This window comes from Sycon ciliatum, chromosome 1, assembly GCF_964019385.1.
Source record: "Sycon ciliatum chromosome 1, ocSycCili1.1, whole genome shotgun sequence".
Taxonomy (NCBI): domain Eukaryota; kingdom Metazoa; phylum Porifera; class Calcarea; order Leucosolenida; family Sycettidae; genus Sycon; species Sycon ciliatum.
The window spans coordinates 43,919,750-43,939,186 of record NC_088643.1 but is presented as its reverse complement, the minus strand read 5'-3'; the positions used below and the strand labels follow the sequence as shown (position 1 = coordinate 43,939,186).

General features: G+C 45.6%; 2 protein-coding genes across 4 annotated transcripts in view; one reads left to right on the top strand and one right to left on the bottom strand.

Annotated features, from left to right (window-relative positions):
- Positions 1 to 7,132, bottom strand: part of LOC135827718 (uncharacterized) — a 150,216-nt gene extending 143,084 nt beyond the window's left edge. The window contains exons 1-6 of one of the 3 annotated variants that reach the window (XM_065340185.1): positions 6,692 to 7,132; positions 2,708 to 2,946; positions 1,793 to 1,845; positions 1,272 to 1,426; positions 831 to 1,008; positions 287 to 375 (exon numbers count right to left, since the gene is read on the bottom strand). In XM_065340185.1, the coding sequence (XP_065196257.1) occupies positions 287 to 375; positions 831 to 1,008; positions 1,272 to 1,426; positions 1,793 to 1,845; positions 2,708 to 2,946; positions 6,692 to 6,805 (828 nt within the window). In that variant the 5' untranslated portion in view covers positions 6,806 to 7,132. The remainder of the gene's footprint in view (positions 1 to 286; positions 376 to 830; positions 1,009 to 1,271; positions 1,427 to 1,792; positions 1,846 to 2,707; positions 2,947 to 6,691) is intronic. The other 2 variants (XM_065340173.1, XM_065340179.1) reach the window with 2 other exon arrangements.
- Positions 7,133 to 15,454: 8,322 nt separating this feature from the next.
- Positions 15,455 to 18,476, top strand: LOC135827750 (cell division control protein 42 homolog). Its single transcript, XM_065340204.1, has 5 exons — positions 15,455 to 15,632; positions 15,797 to 15,907; positions 16,023 to 16,095; positions 16,211 to 16,320; positions 17,222 to 18,476. Exons 2-5 carry the CDS (start codon positions 15,803 to 15,805, stop codon positions 17,507 to 17,509), a joined length of 576 nt encoding a protein of 191 aa, XP_065196276.1. The 5' UTR covers positions 15,455 to 15,632; positions 15,797 to 15,802; the 3' UTR covers positions 17,510 to 18,476.
- The last annotated feature ends 961 nt before the right edge of the window (positions 18,477 to 19,437 follow it).

The window sequence follows — 19,437 nt, the reverse complement described above, 5'->3', positions numbered from 1 at the left end:
CCAATAGAGCACATACAAAGCGACAGCCTTCGTCAAGTCCTGCTAACCGCTCACTCCAGATACAAGGTGTATATACAGACCTTCCAGAAAATTGATGACGTAGTAGGCCAGAACACTCAAGATACATCCAGCAACCTTATCCAGCACGTCCTGTGCATGAGTAGTCCATCTGGGCAGGATAGTGCTGCGTTATTTTTTACAACTGCACAACACACCCTGTGCACACAGCTTCAAGCTGAAGAATGCTCAATCTGATTCTGAAAAACCCCGAGCTGTGTTTTCTCACCTGGAGCAACAAGCTGCTTAACCAAATTAGCCTTCTCACAGGTGACTTCTTCAGGGCTGGGGCAGCATCAGACTCGCCACCCCTAGTACCTGCAGCCAATAGCATGGTGTGTAAGAAAGATTCGCAGCCAAACAAACGTCGATTACGCCACACATTAGTGAAAGTACAACAGGCGGCATTACTGGAATAGATAGAGCGCTTTAGTAGAGAATCAAACACACTACACCTGTCGTCGGGGGGGTTTCACCTGCTTCTAAACTGTCGGCCAATAAAGTAGAGCCAGGCAAATGTCCTTCCTAAAAGAAAGGCAAATTGAACTTCTGAGTGAGTGGCAAGCATATAAGTCAGTTGACAAGCCACACATTAGCTACTATGCAGTTGCATGGAGTCCACAAACCGGTCAAATTGAACTTCGGCAAAAATATGTTACAATGCACTTCACTGATATTGCAATAGGGCCATGGGCCGGATGGGGTAGGAGTTATGCGGAGGAATACCATAAGAAGAGTTTCTGCGGGTGAGCATTTCTGCAGATGAATCTTACGTGGTGCCCGTGATGGCATTCCAGTGTAACTCAGCGAAAACGACTCGAATGGGCATAGCAATGAGAAGAAGAGAACTCCGCTGGAAAGTGCGATGGCCAATGGAGTGGGCAGATCAACGCAAGCTCCCAAGACGAATAGGACCATGCCAAGTGACTCAAGGATACCAACAAGAACAGCCTGTGAATGACAGAGCAAGGAAGAAAGCCGGGTTACATGCATGCATAGGTGCTTCTGACATACATGCACAACACGTAAACGTGCTTACGTGATGCAGCTGCCAATATTCCGGACTTTAAGCATTAATGAAGGCACTTGTGTGACCATAGGTGCATTAATCTCCTTCAGCAGACACTTTCCCTTTGAGAGGAAGTACAGGTTGTCAGCATTGCAAGCATGTGCCACCTGCATTGTACAAGACAAACCGTTCCCTGGGTACTCACCCACAGCCTGGCCTCCCTCCGCGGCCATGGGTAGTTGTCAGTCTTCCTGCCAAGACAGCCGCTCCAGAATGACCAAAGGAGAATGAAGACGTGGGGCGTGACCAGGAGGATGAAGAGGGTGGCAAACGTGATGCCTGCTTCTCTCGGTAGGTCCACTGTGTAACACGTCAGTGATGGCAAGGTAGGCATCCACACAGGGCAGTACGTAAATAGAGATGAAATGCTGCGAGCTGGAAACATTTCACTGGGACCCTTTGGTGAATGAGCAGGGCTCCATGAATACTCGTATACTGCATACCAGCAACTGCTCAAACTATCAACATACGGCGGAATTTGGGTTAACACCAAAAAAATGCAGGCCGGAATGCATAACTTATACTGGACAAATTTCTCCTATAAACACGAAATTCTAATAACAAGGGAAATATTCCCTGGTCCTCAAACATTTGTGATGAGTAGGTTCCACTGTCAATGTACTTTAGAAAAATTAAACAGAAAACACAAGATCAAGTAAACCTCACGGGTGTCTGTCAGTGGCTTCGCCACTCCTGTTGCATTCAATGAGTTTCTGAACCTGTGGTCAGCATGGGCAAGCAGAATACACAAGAAACACTCGTGTAAACTTGCAACTTGCAACTGTTTCTATGAAAAACGAAACAAAACAAAAAACACTGGCTGCAGTGCTGATATGATTTCACTCGTACCGCAAAAATGAGCCAACAGAAAACAAAAATGCTAATGCATGACCAGGCCGGTCCAACAGTCGTGAATTCAATGCCCGGGCCAAGTAACGTGTACGGCATACTGGCCTCATGCGCATGGTGCCAACGATGCGTCAACATTGAAGGTCGCCCGCCAGTTTTCAAGATTTGTCCGGCCACTGCTGGAGTATGCTCCTCTGCCTTGTTAATGAAAATTGAATTTAGCGGTGACACGATGGTTCTGAGCGGGCTGGTTGAGTACAGTACATGTACTGCCCTGGATATCCGAACACTTTTGAGCAAACTGCTTTGGAGGTATCCATATTGCTCTCATAATCCAAATCACCCCTCAGTACATCCATGCAGTGTAACCCACATATCGTCTCCGTACTTCATTGTGTATTCTTATTGCTGGCGAGTGTAGCAGGCCATGCAGTGACCTAGACACTCAAAGAAACAGGCAAAAATCCACCAGACTAACTTTACATGTCGAAAAGACAATAATGTATGGTATAAACTACTGAAAACTGGTACAAAATAGCGAAAACACGCACCTATTTTGCGTTTGGATAATTGAGGTAATCCGGCGCATAACCGGGGTAGGGCAGTACATGTACTTCCAATGTATCAGCAAAGCTAACGTATGACTGCATGCCACATAAACGTCTGCATTTTTGTTCTTTTCACTTGAAGACCACGCACCCGTTGCCCAACACATTATTGCTCAGTGCTAACCTGAAAACGACCACAAAGAAAGCTGTCTTGCTGGCAAGGACACAGACCATGATGGCCAGGAACAAGAGGAATGCCGACACAAAGCGCATCGACTTCAACAGCATGGACGTCTGGCTCATCTCCTTCAGTCGTTCGTCCTGCTCATTTTCCCGGTCGAGTTTCGGCCCGCTGGTCACGCAGAGACTCTCCTTGATGTGGCGTCTAGCCTGCGCAATTGATGGATCCTCGGTCTCCTGCTGCTGGACAGAAAAGACCACAAACAAGCAGGGGTCTGCTGAACTATTTGCAGTGATATAGAAGAGGAACATCGGATCACATCTACCCTAGCCATCAGTCGTATGTGCCATAGACCTCGCTCACCACGCTAGCAACCGTGACACTCCACAGTGTAACCTTGTTGGACATGCTGTACATAGAAAATTCCTCCGTACAGCTGTTTCGATCATACAGATCCGATCGGTAAAGATTCAGTAAGAATGACGACGGCTGGAAATTGTGAATAGCACTGGAATGGCATTGCAGATGAGGTGAACGAGGCCGGCTGGAGAGCACAGGTAGCGGGGAGTTTGGGCAAATTTAGCGGCGAACAGGCTGAAAGCTGCTGCTTACCCTCCTGGTCTGATCTTACCTCCACTTTTCCAAAATGTTTCTATATTTTTTATACAAAACCAGGCCTGATAGCAACCCACAAACAAAAGCGAACACAACTCTCCATGGCATGGGGCGCTGCCACCCCGGCACGATCAGGCGTCAGGTGCAGCTTCTAAGCGGTGGGGGAGCCGGATAGATCAGACCCATCAACCACATGTGGGCAAGCCCAATATCCCATTTGCTACACTCCTGGATGGCAATTGAAACTCAGCTGTCTTCTCAACATTCATCATCCTCACCACAAACCTGAGAACGCTGTGTGTGTCTACAGCAGTAGATAGGCGAACTATACAACAGGCGCAAGACTACTGTGACGGATACTGACACATTGAAACCTTTCAACAAATTCCATGTCTTCCTCACTACTGAGTGTGGCGATGGTGTGCGACGAGGGAGAGCAACGGTTATTATAGGGGAGGGAATGCACCAGGTTAGTGCGATGATTATGCAAGGAGTGAACCTAGGGCCTTTTCTTACAACTGTTATACCAATAGCTGCACGAAGTGGACACTGGACCACGGGGAGCAAGCACACCAAGAGGAGAATAGTGAGAAAAAGGGGAGATACGGCAGCAGCACTAATTGAAATACAGCAAGACGTGACAAAATTCACACACACACACACACACACACACACACACACACACACAAACAAACACACATACACACACAGTGACTCTGGTGTTACACGGACACAGGAACACAGCAGACATGACAAGTACAAAGAAGTGTAAAAGATAGCACGAGCACAAATGTGAGCGCTGTGAGAGGTTGCTTCAAACAAATTGTCCACTGTGACATCCTAATCCTAAGCACAGTGCCACCCTGAGGTGCTGATTGGCACCCTTTGATAGAGTGACATAGGGGAACTACTGTTACAAGTATGGCGAAACCTATCGAAGAGACCTTCAAAATGTGGTCTAAAAAAAAGCAGTCTTCATGCCCAGGGTGATTTGACTGGAAAGGCCATCCCTTGGTCCTCGGAGGCAGGTGGTCACCTTATCAGGACCGCCAGAAGCAGGTAATTTTGATTGGTCCGGCCCTAGCATAATCGACGGTTCGTGTATGATAGTGGGTACACACTCAGCTACTACACAATAAACAGCAAACATGACGTGTTGCTGGCCACCAAGTTGGGCCGGTGAGGACCTGACCAACTGGACCGGTTCCTGCAGGCAATGCCAGGCATATCCTCCTCCCCTTGATTTCTCTCCACTGGTCTGGATGCATTTGTTGTGGCCACTTCTGCCAGTTACTTAGATCTGCATGCCAATTGAAACCCCATAAAGTCTTGCATAAGCCACGGCTCGTATGCCTATTTGGTGGAGTTTCATAGGTCTGTGTACGGTGACATCGGACTGGCCGAAGAACAGGGTGTACGCTTCAGGACGCTGATGTTATTTTTCAGTGTCTTCATTATTATCCTGTGCTTGTACATTCATGTAGTGCAGGTACCGTGGTTATGCCCTGTTACATGACGACGACTTGGGCTCTGAATCTTTGCTTCCAGCCAGGCACATTCCTAAAGAGTATTGATGCTTTACCCTGGACGTTGGTCCATTCTACTTCCTCCAATAATTACTGTACAAGGCTTCCTTCTACACAAGAATCTTGTCTGATATGTTTTTATGCAGATCAGCATTGAGCTGCTGGTGCATGCTGGGATGTAAGTCTTGAAGGGGGGATTCTATGCCACTTGATGCGCTCAAAAAAGTGTGCTTTCATACTTATTCGATGGCGACTTCTATTCAAGAGCGGCTTATATAGACAGTAATTGACAGTTCACCCCAACACAGCGTAAGTTATGAAAGGCATGGCCTTCAGCCGATCTTGCTCTGCCAAAGCATATGATTTATCATGTACTGATGAATTTCATGATACCATGGACCAAAGCCACAAAATCTCACACGGACAGGGTAAATGGCGGACTCGGACAGACCTGCATGCACGTGTATCCTTTCTGAAATCATTGAAGCTGCTACTCCTGTGTGCTGAATTTAAGATCGGCCGACATGTTTCTGGTGCTGCCGGACGTGGTTACATGTGTGCCTATTGATGCAATTACTCCTACAAGCAAGTGCCATCTGCTATAGGCACTGCATGCTACAGATGGGACCATACAGTTCCTGTCATCGTGCACATTCCCACACCGGCACATCATACAAGTAGCCATGCCCGTGACCATTGCACACACGCCTGAATGGATTTCGTACATCCCGCATAATACCATGTAGACTCTGCTGCACAGAGTAGGGTGCAATTTCAGCAAGCTCAGGACGATGTTTTTCCTTTCAAACTTTCACTTGATCTTCATCAGCTGTGTTGTGGTGCAGATGTTATATACACCTGCGCTGGAGACGCCTGTACTCGTGCACCGGTGAGGCGTTATAATTCATTCCCGGAGACAGCAGCAACCAGCAATGTGTGAAGTGACGTCCCTCCAGCCATCTAGCGCCAGTGTCCGACTACTGTATTGAGGGAGGGAGGGGGGGGGGGGGTTAGTTTCAACTGGAGCATCGACATTATGTCTGTGCTGCAACTGTACATGCTGCAGCTTTGCTCTTGGTGCTCTTGGCACTATCCAACGTAGCACTGTTGCTCTCCACGGGGACTCTGCCATGGTCTGCATGATTGACTATTGCAACCGTACTGGACAAAGACTCACAGGGATCTCACTCTGTCTTTGTGTATACAGAAAAGGTTTTCAAACCCTGGCCTACGCTATGACGCCATATCTACTCCCTGCATACACCATGTACACACACCACACAATCATTCAGTACAATCAGTCATGTCTGTCAGAAACATGGAGCATTGAAGTGTGTAGAGTTCGCACATCCGCGTTACCACCGGCTATCATTTCGACATTTGTGTTGAGAAACACAAGGTTAGGAAGTAATAGTTAGGTTCGCTTGTGCCAGGCCACAACCAGGCGTGATTATACCAGGGGTGCAGCGCCTGTATCCTGCAGTAAGTAATTGTAATTGTTAGTAACATGCTTCTCAAGCCTGGTCAAGCACACATTGAGAATACCAGTGAACACTTCCGAGCGAACATACAATTATGTACATCATAAGGCGAACGTCATTCATCCGACAACTCCAAAGTGTAGCCGCCCTAGCGCGTTGTTTGTAAACAAGAGCGTTACATTATTAGACGAAACTAGTTTTTGACGGCTACCGGCAGCCGCTCCGCTCTAGTGGCGAGTAGCAAGCCATGTGCAAACGCCAATGCATACATGCATGCCATTTCTAAAGCCGACGCACCATAATTCGTGAGGCGGCTAGCCGCGGGGCACTTGCCCTGGCCTAGAAGAGTTTGAGTGAACGCTTACCGGTCTCGTGCTTGCATTCCCTGCAGTGCCAGACGTCGACGCTCCGTCCTCTGCAGCTTCCAGTAGACTACTACCAGCAACATCATTCGCTGATGCTCGGCCCGTCGATGCCATTCTGCGTGCCAGCGAAGCACCTCGTTTCGCCACTGATGACTACATGAAACGGAATCGGCCAACAACAAAAGCAGGAAGGAGACTCGACTACAGGCACAGGAGTGCTGTCCTGCACGGTCTTCACGACTTTTTCCACACAGTTGTTTTCGTCTCTCGCGACGACTACTTGGCCTCAAAGCTAGCAGCAACGTTGAGATAGGACTAGTTACTGGTAGCGATACCAACAGCAGCATATATCCTTCCACCTCAGTATTGGGCTGTTGTCGGAGGTTAGAGGACACGTTCGGGGCGCGGAAAAGCAGAGACAACTCCATAAAATGCTCGTCCTTTGGACCGCTCCTGTCCAAGAATGCACCGCAAACACTAGACTCGATGCTCTTTCGCTGGCGCGCACGTGGCCGCAGACAGTACTGAGTGCAGCGAAGCCGGTGCAGGGAAAATCCCTCTAATGCATAAACTAAACATGCACTGCACTACTGCCACTACTACTACTACTAGCAGGGAGTAGTAAAATACTCCCTGCTACTAGTACTAGTAGATCTACTAGTGATCATGGTGATGTGACATGAATCATGGTCTGATGTGATGATTCACGGTGTAGACCTACATGTACGTGATCAGTATCACCAGGATCAGGAGCACATAATCATTATCAATGATTATGCTGACCTTTCATACAAACTTCCAGTCAACTGCTCCATCGTGCAGGTGGTTTATATTGGGCATATAAACCTCATAGGGACATACCTCATACAAACCCCATATAGACCACCACCATACAAACTCCTTTTTAGAAACAGGAAGAAGTTGACTGTCAGTTTGTATGAAGGTCAGCATAAGTATACTGTAAATCAACAAATTTTGGCCGGTGAGAAACTTTGGCCGATCTCGAAATGAAACTTTTGGCCGTCATTTAACTTTGGCCGATTGGGTTTTTCAAAAAAGATATCGATTGGTATTTGTTGCCCTCACATACAGCCATGGCTCAATAATGCATCATTTGCCTCTATGACAAATTTTGGCCTGCGATTTACTTTGGCCGGTTGGTACCCAGTGGCGAAATCAGCGAAATTAAATCGCCAGCGAAAATTAGTTGATTTACAGTAATACATCCCACTAGTACGCTTGTACGTGAAATATAAACCATCATACAAACCTCGGCTTCGCCTCGGTTTGTATGTCGGTTCATATTTCACGTACAAGCGTACTGTTGGGTTGTATTATATACTTATGAATGTTATGATTGTTACATGTATCTAGTATAAGTCATATTGACTGAGTACAAGGTCAATTATTATTATTATAGGAAATAAAAGCCGAGTAAAAGAACGAGGCGAAGCCGAGGTCTTTTATTTCCTATACTGACCAAGTACGAAGTCAATATTAGATTTATCACGACTAACCAAAACATGTGTTCACTCGCTAAAAAGGAGTCAAATATAAGCGGTCAATACAGCCCTAAGGAGTGAAATATGCAGGAATATTTGACTGCTTAGCAAAAATCTATGGGAGTCAATACTAAGGGAGTGATAAACACCTTTATGGTCCATGGATTGTACTCTTGGTATCATGATCATGTGTATGTGACATAAAATCATAATTACTTCGAAGAATTATGTCATCGTCGGCTCATCGAAACTTGACGAAAGCAGCATACATGCATAGCACTGAACGAGGCGAGTAAGTACGGAGTACCAGTGTCAGTCACAAACAGTATTAGTAGTCCTGCACGTCAGTGCACGAGGCTGTACTGTAGTATTAAGCCCTGACCGAAAGTATTGTATTATTACGACTTCGGAAGTAGCACTAACTGTATAACCAACAATCGATGCGAAAAAAATAACTAATTCTTACATGACACGTGATCGTTGCCCGGGCCATGGCCAATAGGCGGTCTTCCCGCCGCAGGCATAATCAGGCCATCAGGACCGTTTGACGTCATTTCAGGAATTTCAGGACTGTTTGACGTCATTTCGGGAATTTCAGGACCGTTTGACCTTCCCTAATATGTATTGTTGCTTCGTGCTGTAAGAAATCAAATCAAGCACGCTCTGTCTGTCATGATGGCTGAATCTTGACCTCCTGAGCGTGCTTGATTACATACCTCTGTCTGACATGGATACGAGTGCATTTTGTAAAATATGTATAGGATATTGACCAAGACGAGGTCTATATGGGAAATATAGGCCGAGTAAAAGACCGAGGTCCGACGAGGTCTTTTACGAGGCCTATATTTCCCATATAGACCGAAGTCGAGGTCAATATCCTATTTATCACGATTTCTTTGCCATAACCCCAAAATTGGATCATTTAGGAGCTATTTTAACCTTTTTAGTATAGCATTTGTACTATAGTGTACATAGGAGGTTGCCTATTTTGGGTACACGACTGTAAGAACAAGAGTAAGACGGTGCAGCATCTGCAGCACAGTGGCTGCGTTCGATTATGCACTTGAATGGATTCATGAATCCATTCGCAAGCATTCAGGTCGTTCGATTTCATGTCATGAGCCCTGGAATCGATTCGGAATCCATTCACCCTATTCACACGGGGTGATGTGAATAGCGCGAACCGATTCATGAATCGGGCATAATCGGACGCACTCAGTGGCTGGGTGGTATAAGGGGTTGCTTGAGATTCATACTGTTGTTTGTGGGTTCGAATCCTGCTTGTTCTCTTCATTTGTCTTCTTTCTTTCAAATTTTCTTTTTGAAGTGGAGAAAAAATGTCTAAGTCCCTCCAAAGTTGAAAGATTACAATGCCTATTAAGTGGTCGATATTACGGTGATATGGGTAATAGGACCAGTCAAAGATCACAAGAATTAGTGGAGGGCAATATAGAAGAGTGATAATTTAAAATATTCTAAAAAAATGCACCCGTATTCATGTACATGTACACATGGATACGAGTGCATGTTTACAACACTGTCAGCAGACAAGAGTTTGTGAATGACTTTTTGCGTCCATGGTAATACAGTCCTACTGAATCAGTATATTTTAGCGTATCGATTATTCACACGAGCTTGTAACTTGCTTTCATGCTCATCAGTGCTCATCCCCCCCCCCCCTCCCTCCCTCCCTTCCTCTCTCTCTCTCTCTCTCTCTCTCTCTCTCTCTCTCTCTCTCTCTCTCTCTCTCTCTCTCTCTCTCTCTCCTTACTAGAATTAGGACGTACATGTCCATAAACTGTGTATGTACTCTTTGCTCTAGAATGCAAGCATCATTGAATCCGCCAGTAAAAAAGCCCTGTGAATTTCGCTTCAGTTAGAACAGTCTACTTGAAGTACATTTGAACTTCCTCTCATAGTACCGGTATCCCAAGCCTATTCTTTTCAGGCAGGGTGCAATGCAGTCATGTACACAACAAGGTATAGACCAGGCACATAGCAGTGGTGCGCCCCCTCCCCTTGCCAGACCATAATTATTATCATCATCCACTGACCAAGCGTAGTTCACATCCATACTCTTTCGGAATGATCTAATGACACAAAGAGCATGAAGAGTGCAAGCACAAGCCCAACTACTGTAAAGAAGAGTATAAAGAGAAAGGACATGCCTCAGTACCCCTGCCAGTTTTGTACCTTATTGTCACACTATGTGACTGTATATTTAAAGGGGAAGTTAAGGCAAAAATTAAAATTTCACCAGTTGTAGTCTTCGGGGTGCTGAGTCGAATGGTCGTGGTCCGAGGAAGCTGAGACGCTCCCTTCCTACTTGAATCCCAATCGAACTCGCGCACTTCCACCGAAACTGGGTGACCGCGCCCTACTAGATGGGGATTTGTATGCAAAATGTCACTAAAAGCGCCATTTCGTTCTTATAAAAGCACGGATGACCGCGGTTGGCCCATATGTTGTAGTCTTTTGGACGCTGAGTCGACTGGTTTTGGTCCGAAAAGGCTGCGATGCAGCGTTCCTCCTTTATTCCCAATCGAACATGGTTGAACAAGCGGTCACGTGCTCCTGCGTACGCCAGTCACCTGGTCACCGTGCCTGCAGGGTACAACTTACTAGCCTGTTTGACCTTTTTTGGGTGCAGTCCTGTCACTCGAGTTGAACCTTGGTGTGAAAGTTGTCGCCTGCTGGCGTGGTGACCAGGTGATTTGGGCACCCAGGAGCACGTGACCGCTTGTTCAACCATGTTCGATTGGGAATAAAGGAGGAACGCTGCATCGCAGCCTTTTCGGACCAAAACCAGTCGACTCAGCGTCCGAAAGACTACAACATATGGGCCAATCGCGGTCATCCGTGCTTTTATAAGAACGAAATGGCGCTTTTAGTGACATTTTGCATACAAATCCCCATCTAGTAGGGCGCAGTCACCCAGTTTCGGTGGAAGTGCGCGAGTTCGATTGGGATTCAAGTAGGAAGGGAGCGTCTCAGCTTTCTCGGACCAAGACCATTCGACTCAGCACCCCGAAGACTACAACTGGTGAAATTTTAATTTTTGCCTTAACTTCCCTTTTAATTATTATGATTATTATCTCGTTTAATTGAGTGGTGGACTGTTATGACTTATTGGTCCTTTTATCACAGAGCTTAAATTTCGCTATTTTGCAACCACGACACATTCGTGAAATAAAAAAATCGTCGCTAAATGCTCCGCGTACTGTAAACAATACAGAGTCCAACTAAAGAGATTAAATGGCGAAAGTTTCTCATCGTGAAACAGTGCAATTCTTGAAAACGAAAAATTTGCACACAGGGAAAGTGTCTCGCTTTTCAGTAGCCCTCAGACAATCAATAGCTGTGAGGTGGACACGCAACAGGAAAGTATGCACAGTTTCCTCGTGTGTGTCCACCTCCCAGATATTGATTTAGATAGAAATATGCTTTGAAGCCTTCCACCCTGGTTTTGACGGAATTTAGGCTCATTTCCAAAATTGAATTTGCTTATCCTGGTTATCCATACATCCCAAGAGTACATGAAACCCAGACTCCCAGAATGTCCAGCTCTGATGGGTTGCTGTCGCGGCGAAATTCCGGGAATACCGGCATCATTTTAGTGATGCCGTGCATACAAGCAGGTCTCTTTCTGCACAACTACAGCTCAGTTGTACGCACTAGGCCACTTCCCGCCTCAGATCTGCACCAAATATTATGTAATCCCGGAAGTTCGCCGTGACAGACACCAATGCAGAAAAGTCAGAAGCTGCACACTTTGGGTTTCATGTACTCTTGACACATTGTGCCCTGGTATGCCCGTCCAAAATTATTCAAAACATGCCCGAATTTCTACCTATCCGTTAACTTTTCCATCGTCAAAGTATACAACAACAACAACAACAACAAATCGTGAGAATAAAAGATTTCAAACAACATACCGGTATGTGGTAAGGAAAAATTGCAATTTTTTACAAACTTTCCCTGACCATACAAAGCCCAAGTAAAGGACACGCACAAGCTGAAACTACAGTTTCTGAACAGTCCGCTGGTCTACACGCCATAGCCAACAGTCACTCAACAGGCTACGGTGCAGCTTGCACCTTGCAAACTGAACTCGATCCATATGAGAGTACTTGAAGCCAAAACACGCCAAACGGGTGACGGTGCTTGTTGATACGTGACCTGAAGCCACGTGTTTACAACACTTTCTCAAAGTGCCAGTTGGAAACGTTGTTTTCCAAAACCTTTCAAAACTCACACCCAAATAACACTATCCTACTTCTCCAGGTCCTTCAAAACGTGTTTCTAATTACTGTTAAGCTACAAACTTTCACGGCGCGCAAATCTAGCGTTTTAAAAAATTGGGCTGGTTCACGATGAGAAACTTTTGCGATTCTATCTCTTCAGCCGGATCTTGTACTGTCTACAATCAATGTACGGAGAGGTTTGCAGCGATTTATATTCGCGAATGTGTGGTGGTTGCGAAAATAGCGAAATTTAATCTCTAGCGAAAGTTTCTCACTTTGAAGTAAGTAATAATACAGGGTTCACACAGGTTATGAAAGTCTAGAACAGGTATTACAGCATCATAATTATTACTTCATTAGTTACCGGTACACATGTGACAAGTCCCATATGGTTCGAATGGTCGCAAGACCAGGACTCTGCCAACCGGTTTACGGTTGTAGACAGGAGCACTGCTGGGCGTCCTCCACCTTGTAACATGATGTCATCGTCAAAACAGGTACCAAGAGCAGCGCATTACAACTGCATGCACAGTGCTGGGCAGTGACACAACATGTTCGAGTGGACGGCAGGGATGTGAAGCGTAGAGGGAGACAACATGGCCAACTGGAAGTGTAGTGTTTTTTTTTTAAGCGGTTAGGGTCTGGCTCAATGGCTGCCTGCTACAGCCGTCCTTGGGGCAGGGCCGATTTATACATGTACATACCCACATATGGCATCGCCTATTTCACACCTGCCAACTATCCCGACACGGCCGGGACCGTCCCGATATCGAGGGTGGCACCCAACAGTGCATTTGTCGCATGCATCACAGCTAGACTTGTATACTTTTTCATACCTAGGTATGTCATTGTCCCGATCTCAGGTTTGCAAAGGTTCGCAGGTATGTTATTTGGATTGCGCTTGTTTGGGGTCGGCAAGTCAAGGCCGCGATCGCCAGTTTCACAGACACCGGATCACGTAGAACTTGCAAATCCAGGGACGAAGCGCACATATTTTCGGGTACATGTACCGGTACTATGATTTCATGCAGTCTCCCTGCATGCTACGACTACCGGTATTCCATTTATGGGGTGGGTTTCGCCGGCAAGCACTTCTAGCATCACAACAAGGACTGTCGTATTTGTCATACACATCCGATTATAGGACAGCAGGGGCATGAACTATGCTATGAAGAGAAAGAGTTTCTGTATCTGTCGTGCAGCAACTGGTTAGATCATTCAGTGAGTCATTGTGGCTAAACATTATGCAACTAGCAGCGGTGGCCACATGCACCTCTTCTCCATTAGTACACAGAACTATGATGTCTATCACAATGACAGCAAGAGCTATGAATGACAGTCCACAAAATTTAATGTAACTAGACCGTATGCAGTATCCCATGGCAGATAACGCTGGCAGAATCTGGTACTCTTCTGGCATGTTTGTTTGATATATGGATGAAGAGCAGAATTCAAGGAATTGCCCGCCATAAGCTTTTTTATGGTCCTGCCAATTATTCAATGCATTTCGAACAGAATCTAGCAATTCTCGAGCATTACCCACCAAGGCCTCGTTTATAGTCTGAAAGTGCACCCTCTTTGATCTTTTTCCTAACCTTGAATCGTCCAAGGCAGAAGGCTGTAGGTTTGCATACAGGAGATGCGCTGGGACTGTCAGCAAGTACATCACCAATAGTGACAGTCAGTTGCATGTCCCGACAGTACTGTGCTAGCCTGACTGCATATCATCTGCTTACATTCATGGACTGTTACTCATAACTTACATGAAATCGTTCTCTCTTTGTGTCTAAAAATATCATACAGTCACCATCCGGGTTAAAAATGACAGCAATGTGAAGGCAACGTTACAATAGGTCTGAAGCTACTTTTATGATGTTATGTATGAATTGTACTAAAAGTAGTTACGATTTGGTGCATGGCTTCAGTGACAATGCCGGCAGTAGTCATGTCAATGGGCGCGTTCAATTCTAGAATTAGTTATGGTGGATGCACCGTTCGATTACACAAATTCCGTCGTCAGAATCGACGGAATCCAATTCCGTCAATGCTGAAGAGAGGGCGGAATTGCTAATTCTCCCGCCAGAATTGACGCACTCGACGTACACACCATGCTAGGTCCATGTATACTTGCGCGCGACTGTGCACGGGATCCCATGCGATCCCCTTTTACGATTTTTACATGCAGGCGTTCGTTTACATGGCCGCAATCCGTTTATTCTGTTCATTCGAGAACTATAAAACCTGGGCCCAGAATGTGTAATCGAAAGCACCCATTGGCTTAGTCATGAGCTACACCCATTTTTAAGACAGACAAAATAATTCACAAGTCAATAACTACAATTGCAATTATTTCATGCACTTACTTGCCATGATATGATCCAGATGACACTCTGCACTCACTGCTGATACGGCATGTACATGTACGTCAATAGCCATCAACATTTCATTGAAGTAATCTTCATGGCTCCAAGATTTCGTATTCGATCTGGTGATTCGTGCGACCCAAACCAGAGGGACATTATCATCGGCACAAAGATATCTCGGCCAGGGACATGAGGCAACCGCTGCTCTGGGCGGCACGACAGCTGATATTCCATTTCTCCAAATCGCACCAACCTCAACACAATTCATGTACATGACTACAACGGTGGAATGAAAGGTTAGGTAATGACAAAAATGGAGAAAAAAAGTCGCCAGTATGAGCTACTTCTAGTACTTGACAAAACGATGACTATTACTAGTAGTATTACCTCCGCAAAAGAGAGGCCGCAAATAAAGGGCACGGATTCTTTTTTCGGACCAGATAAGAAAGAACACAAGCTCCGGAGCTCCATCAAGCTGTGACCATTCTTCGTGATGATTTCTGCCATTCTGCATTCTGATCGACTGACTGTACAGACTACAGAGTGCACGCGCTGTAGCTTGCTGTATGCAAAATCAGACCATGACGTCGTTTTGGCGACTCTTCAAAAAATAACCACACCGTCACGCATGCGCATTTTTGAGTTCTCAAAACGTAGAGGACTGCACCCGCCGTTGTTGTCCAAACCGTTGTGCCGGTGTTCTGACTGTGATATTTTTGGGCAAGATTTGAGTAGCAGTTCACAGCGCCGAGCTGCAGTTCCTTCACTTCGGCAGCAGTCAGGAGAATTGCTGACCTGTTTTCGTACCCTAGGAATAGTTATATAATTTCAGGTGAGGATCCTCGTCGGAGATTATTTGAGTAGTGGACTCGACTTTGCCTTCAGTTGACTTCCAGTCGCGATCATCCCATACCAGTATTTGCTGTAGTTTTCGGTTCCTGAAGGATCATCCCTCTTCTTCTACTTCTTTTTCTTCCCTCGCTGACTCGTCTTCAGTTCAAAATGCAGACGATTAAGTGTGTCGTCGTAGGTGACGGAGCTGTTGGTAAAACGTGTCTCTTGATCTCCTACACTACGAACAAGTTTCCAAGCGAGTATGTGCCCACGGTGAGTGTTTGCTTGGTGATGTTGGAGTTGGTGTGTCCTCCAGTCTCCTGCAGCACGTTTCAATTACCTGTGTATACATATGGTATTATATTGTTTTCTCTGTGTTTCCTCGTAGGTCTTCGACAACTATGCAGTCACTGTTATGATCGGTGGAGAGCCTTACACATTAGGTCTTTTCGATACTGCTGGTAAGTCCCCGAGACTGAAGTTAGTTGGGGGTATTGACCTGATGCACTTACGAAGTAGTTGTGCGTGTGATGCAAGTACTACTTTTGTGTGTGTGTGTGTGTGGTGTGTTTGTAGGTCAGGAAGATTATGACCGTCTCCGGCCTCTTTCGTATCCACAGACTGATGTATTCTTAGTCTGTTTCTCTGTGGTATCGCCCTCGTCGTTTGAAAACGTCAAGGAGAAGGTGAGAATTCTTCATCATTTTGTGAAATCAGCTGCTATGCAGTTATCTCTCCAAATGCTTGGCTGTGTTTTACTGAATGTAGGTGACTGTATTCTATACCTAACAGCTGGCTGCAAGTGCGAGTATTGGAGCTGGTTGTAGGAACTCGTGGAGACAAGCTGTGTCTGTGGAAGTGTGGTGTTCGCAGGCCTCTGCTGCTGGTTGCGGATTTGGACCGTTCAGTGTGCTCTTCTACTGTCCAACTAATACTTTTGGACGTAGTCGAGTTTTCTATTGCTCGCACTTGTCGGTGGAAGCTGGTGTGGTGCATTATAAAGCAATCTGCTGTCGCTGTGAGATCGAGTCGTGTCCAACAGATAGTGCCAATTGGTTTAGTGAAAGGAGACCCGAAATGTGATCGTCGATTGAACCCAGTGCTTATGGGGTGTGTTACATGGACTTGCTCCTTGTGCATCGCTTTGTGGCATAGTGCTACTTGTTCACAAATGTTGAGCATATCATGGTGGAATCCTGTTGCAAGCAGTCCATGGAGTAGCTGGTGGTCATGCTCAACATATGCTGTCAGTACTGATCGATAATTATTATTATTTGGAGAATTGGCTCCCCCCCCCCCCTCCAACTTTGCAGCAGAACTTGTTCGAGGTACCTGATTCCAGTGCTGTATCTCAATTGTGGTCAGTAGAGTTAGCCAAATGGATGGTTTTAGTGACGTGCTTACTACACCTATCTCGTGCATTACAGCGCACAGCACTCATGAGCGTTTCTAGTTTGTTGATGAAGGATTTTCTCGGGGTGCGGCCCTAAGACTATTCCAGTGGGAACTGGTAGTTGCTTCTTATGTTTTACTGGTACATATACTCAAAACAATGTTGCTTTATTGCTTTCTCATTTGCCTTTGCAGTGGGTGCCAGAGATCACACACCATTGTCCGAAGACTCCGTTTCTGCTAGTCGGGACGCAAGTAGATTTGCGAGATGACGCCAGTACCATTGAGAAGTTGGCCAAGAATAAGCAGAAGCCGATCACTGTTGATGCAGCAGAAAAGCTTTCACGGGAGCTGCGCGCTGTGAAATATGTTGAGTGCTCTGCTCTTACGCAGAAGGGTCTGAAGAACGTATTTGATGAAGCCATTCTAGCAGCGCTGGAGCCCCCGGAGATCATCAAGAAGAGAAAGTGTGTCCTCTTGTAAGTGTCCGGTCGCCGCTCTCTTGGTTTATTCTTGATTCCCCGTTGCATCGCTCCGCTTTCAAGGTCAGAATGCTATTTGGCTCTGCCAGCTGTCCCCTGTTAGCCCGTACATACAATATGGCCTGGTGTATCGGCTATGCACCCTGGCCCTGTACCACTGGTTGTGCGCATTGATCTGCTGTGGAAACGCACGCAACACGTGCGTGCACTATTGAACGATGGCGTTGGAGGTGTTCTCTCCACTGCCTTCACACGCACCCCCTCCTCTTTTTACAATCTCCGAACTGGCAATGAGCTGTTATCTCAACTTGTCCATGCATCCAAACAGGCACACACTATCATCTGCGCATCTCATTTAACTGCTTCCAGGTGGGCGAATTGCCTTGACGATTTATACCTTCATCACAATTTAGTACATGGTAGTAACCTGTTCCATCTTGTTGTCTACTTTGGGGACAATAATAATTATAATAAACATGTTCTGCTTTCTACAGCTTGTTAGCCATGCGCAATACTTGCCACATATATATACATTGCTGTCCCTTTCTTTTGTTTACATATTTTTTGAATAGTCATATATGATCGAACATATCTTTCCCATTTTCTTTCCCCTTGTCTTCTTCTATTTTCATGTCCTTTTGTATATTGTTGTTGTTGTTGTTGTCCTTTCTAATATTCTGCTGGGAGTTTCTCACTCTCCTGTTTAACTATTTTCATGCTGCTTACTCCTTTACCATGAAGTCGGTGAGTGGCTTCTGGCTAGAGTTTCTGTTGTTGTTTTCTTGTCTCATGCTGTTTGCCAGTTGTTGTTTTTTTGTTTTCCTAGAGCAGATTTTGGTTTGAGGATATCTGTGCTTTGTTGACACCAGTGACGATGTGCCTTGTATCTAGAGCTTGTACACCAGCTCTCACTCGCATGCCTTTGAACTCACGAATGCTGAGAAAGAATGTGTGTAAAGTAAAATTTAGTCATACCGTGTTGTGTGCGTGGTGGAGGGCTGTGTGCTCTTGCATGTACTAGTACTTGGTATGAACCAAGTGACCATTTTGCTTTCACGACTCTGTGGTACAGCTGTAGAAGCCTTCGAAACCAGTTCAGTGTGGGTCTGATGCAGGGTTATTTGCACAATCATGTATGGTAGGAAGAAAACTTGTATTATTACTAGCAGTTCGAACAAGAGTACACGGGGATTGTAGAATAAAAACGACTCCCTGGCTGGTATACACCTCTAATAGGCTCTATCATGTATCTGTAAGCCCTGTATAGAAAGTTTGGGTGCATTTAATATGTGGATCTACATGGGTTTACTTGATTCCTATTTTCTCAAGGCGCTAGGCACAGACCTAACTGTTATTTTGCTGTACATGACTATTTTCAGCTTTTTAATTAAATCCATGGCATGATGTTCAACATACATGAGCAAGTCAGTATGCATATGCACAGTGTGGACCTGTTCCAGAAACACAGAGGTGCTGGTGCCTGGTGGGTTCAGTCCAGTCATGCAGACTGAGACTATGATAGTCTATCGGTGGCTGTTAGCCACTAACTGTTTACTGGCCTTCGTATTGTTGTACAGTAGCATGTCTCAGAGTAATATCTCAGAGAATCAGATGTTCAGTAAATTTGGTATTATTAAAACTTTAAAAGTAAAACTAATAACGTTAGTATTTACTTAGTAACAAAATACAGCACCATCATGATAACACCCCTAACACTTGTTATCGTGCATGGTACTGTCAAATGGCCAACATGCATGCAGATGAAATGGGGTGGTCAGATTATCTAATGCTACTGATATCTGTACTGTGGGCTGTCAAGTTGGCATTGACCTGTCTGACGCAACCCTCCCATATACCACGAGCTGACTGATTGTCATATACAAAGAGACCCTTGAGAGCGTACATGCCAAGAATGCAGGGACTGTGAGT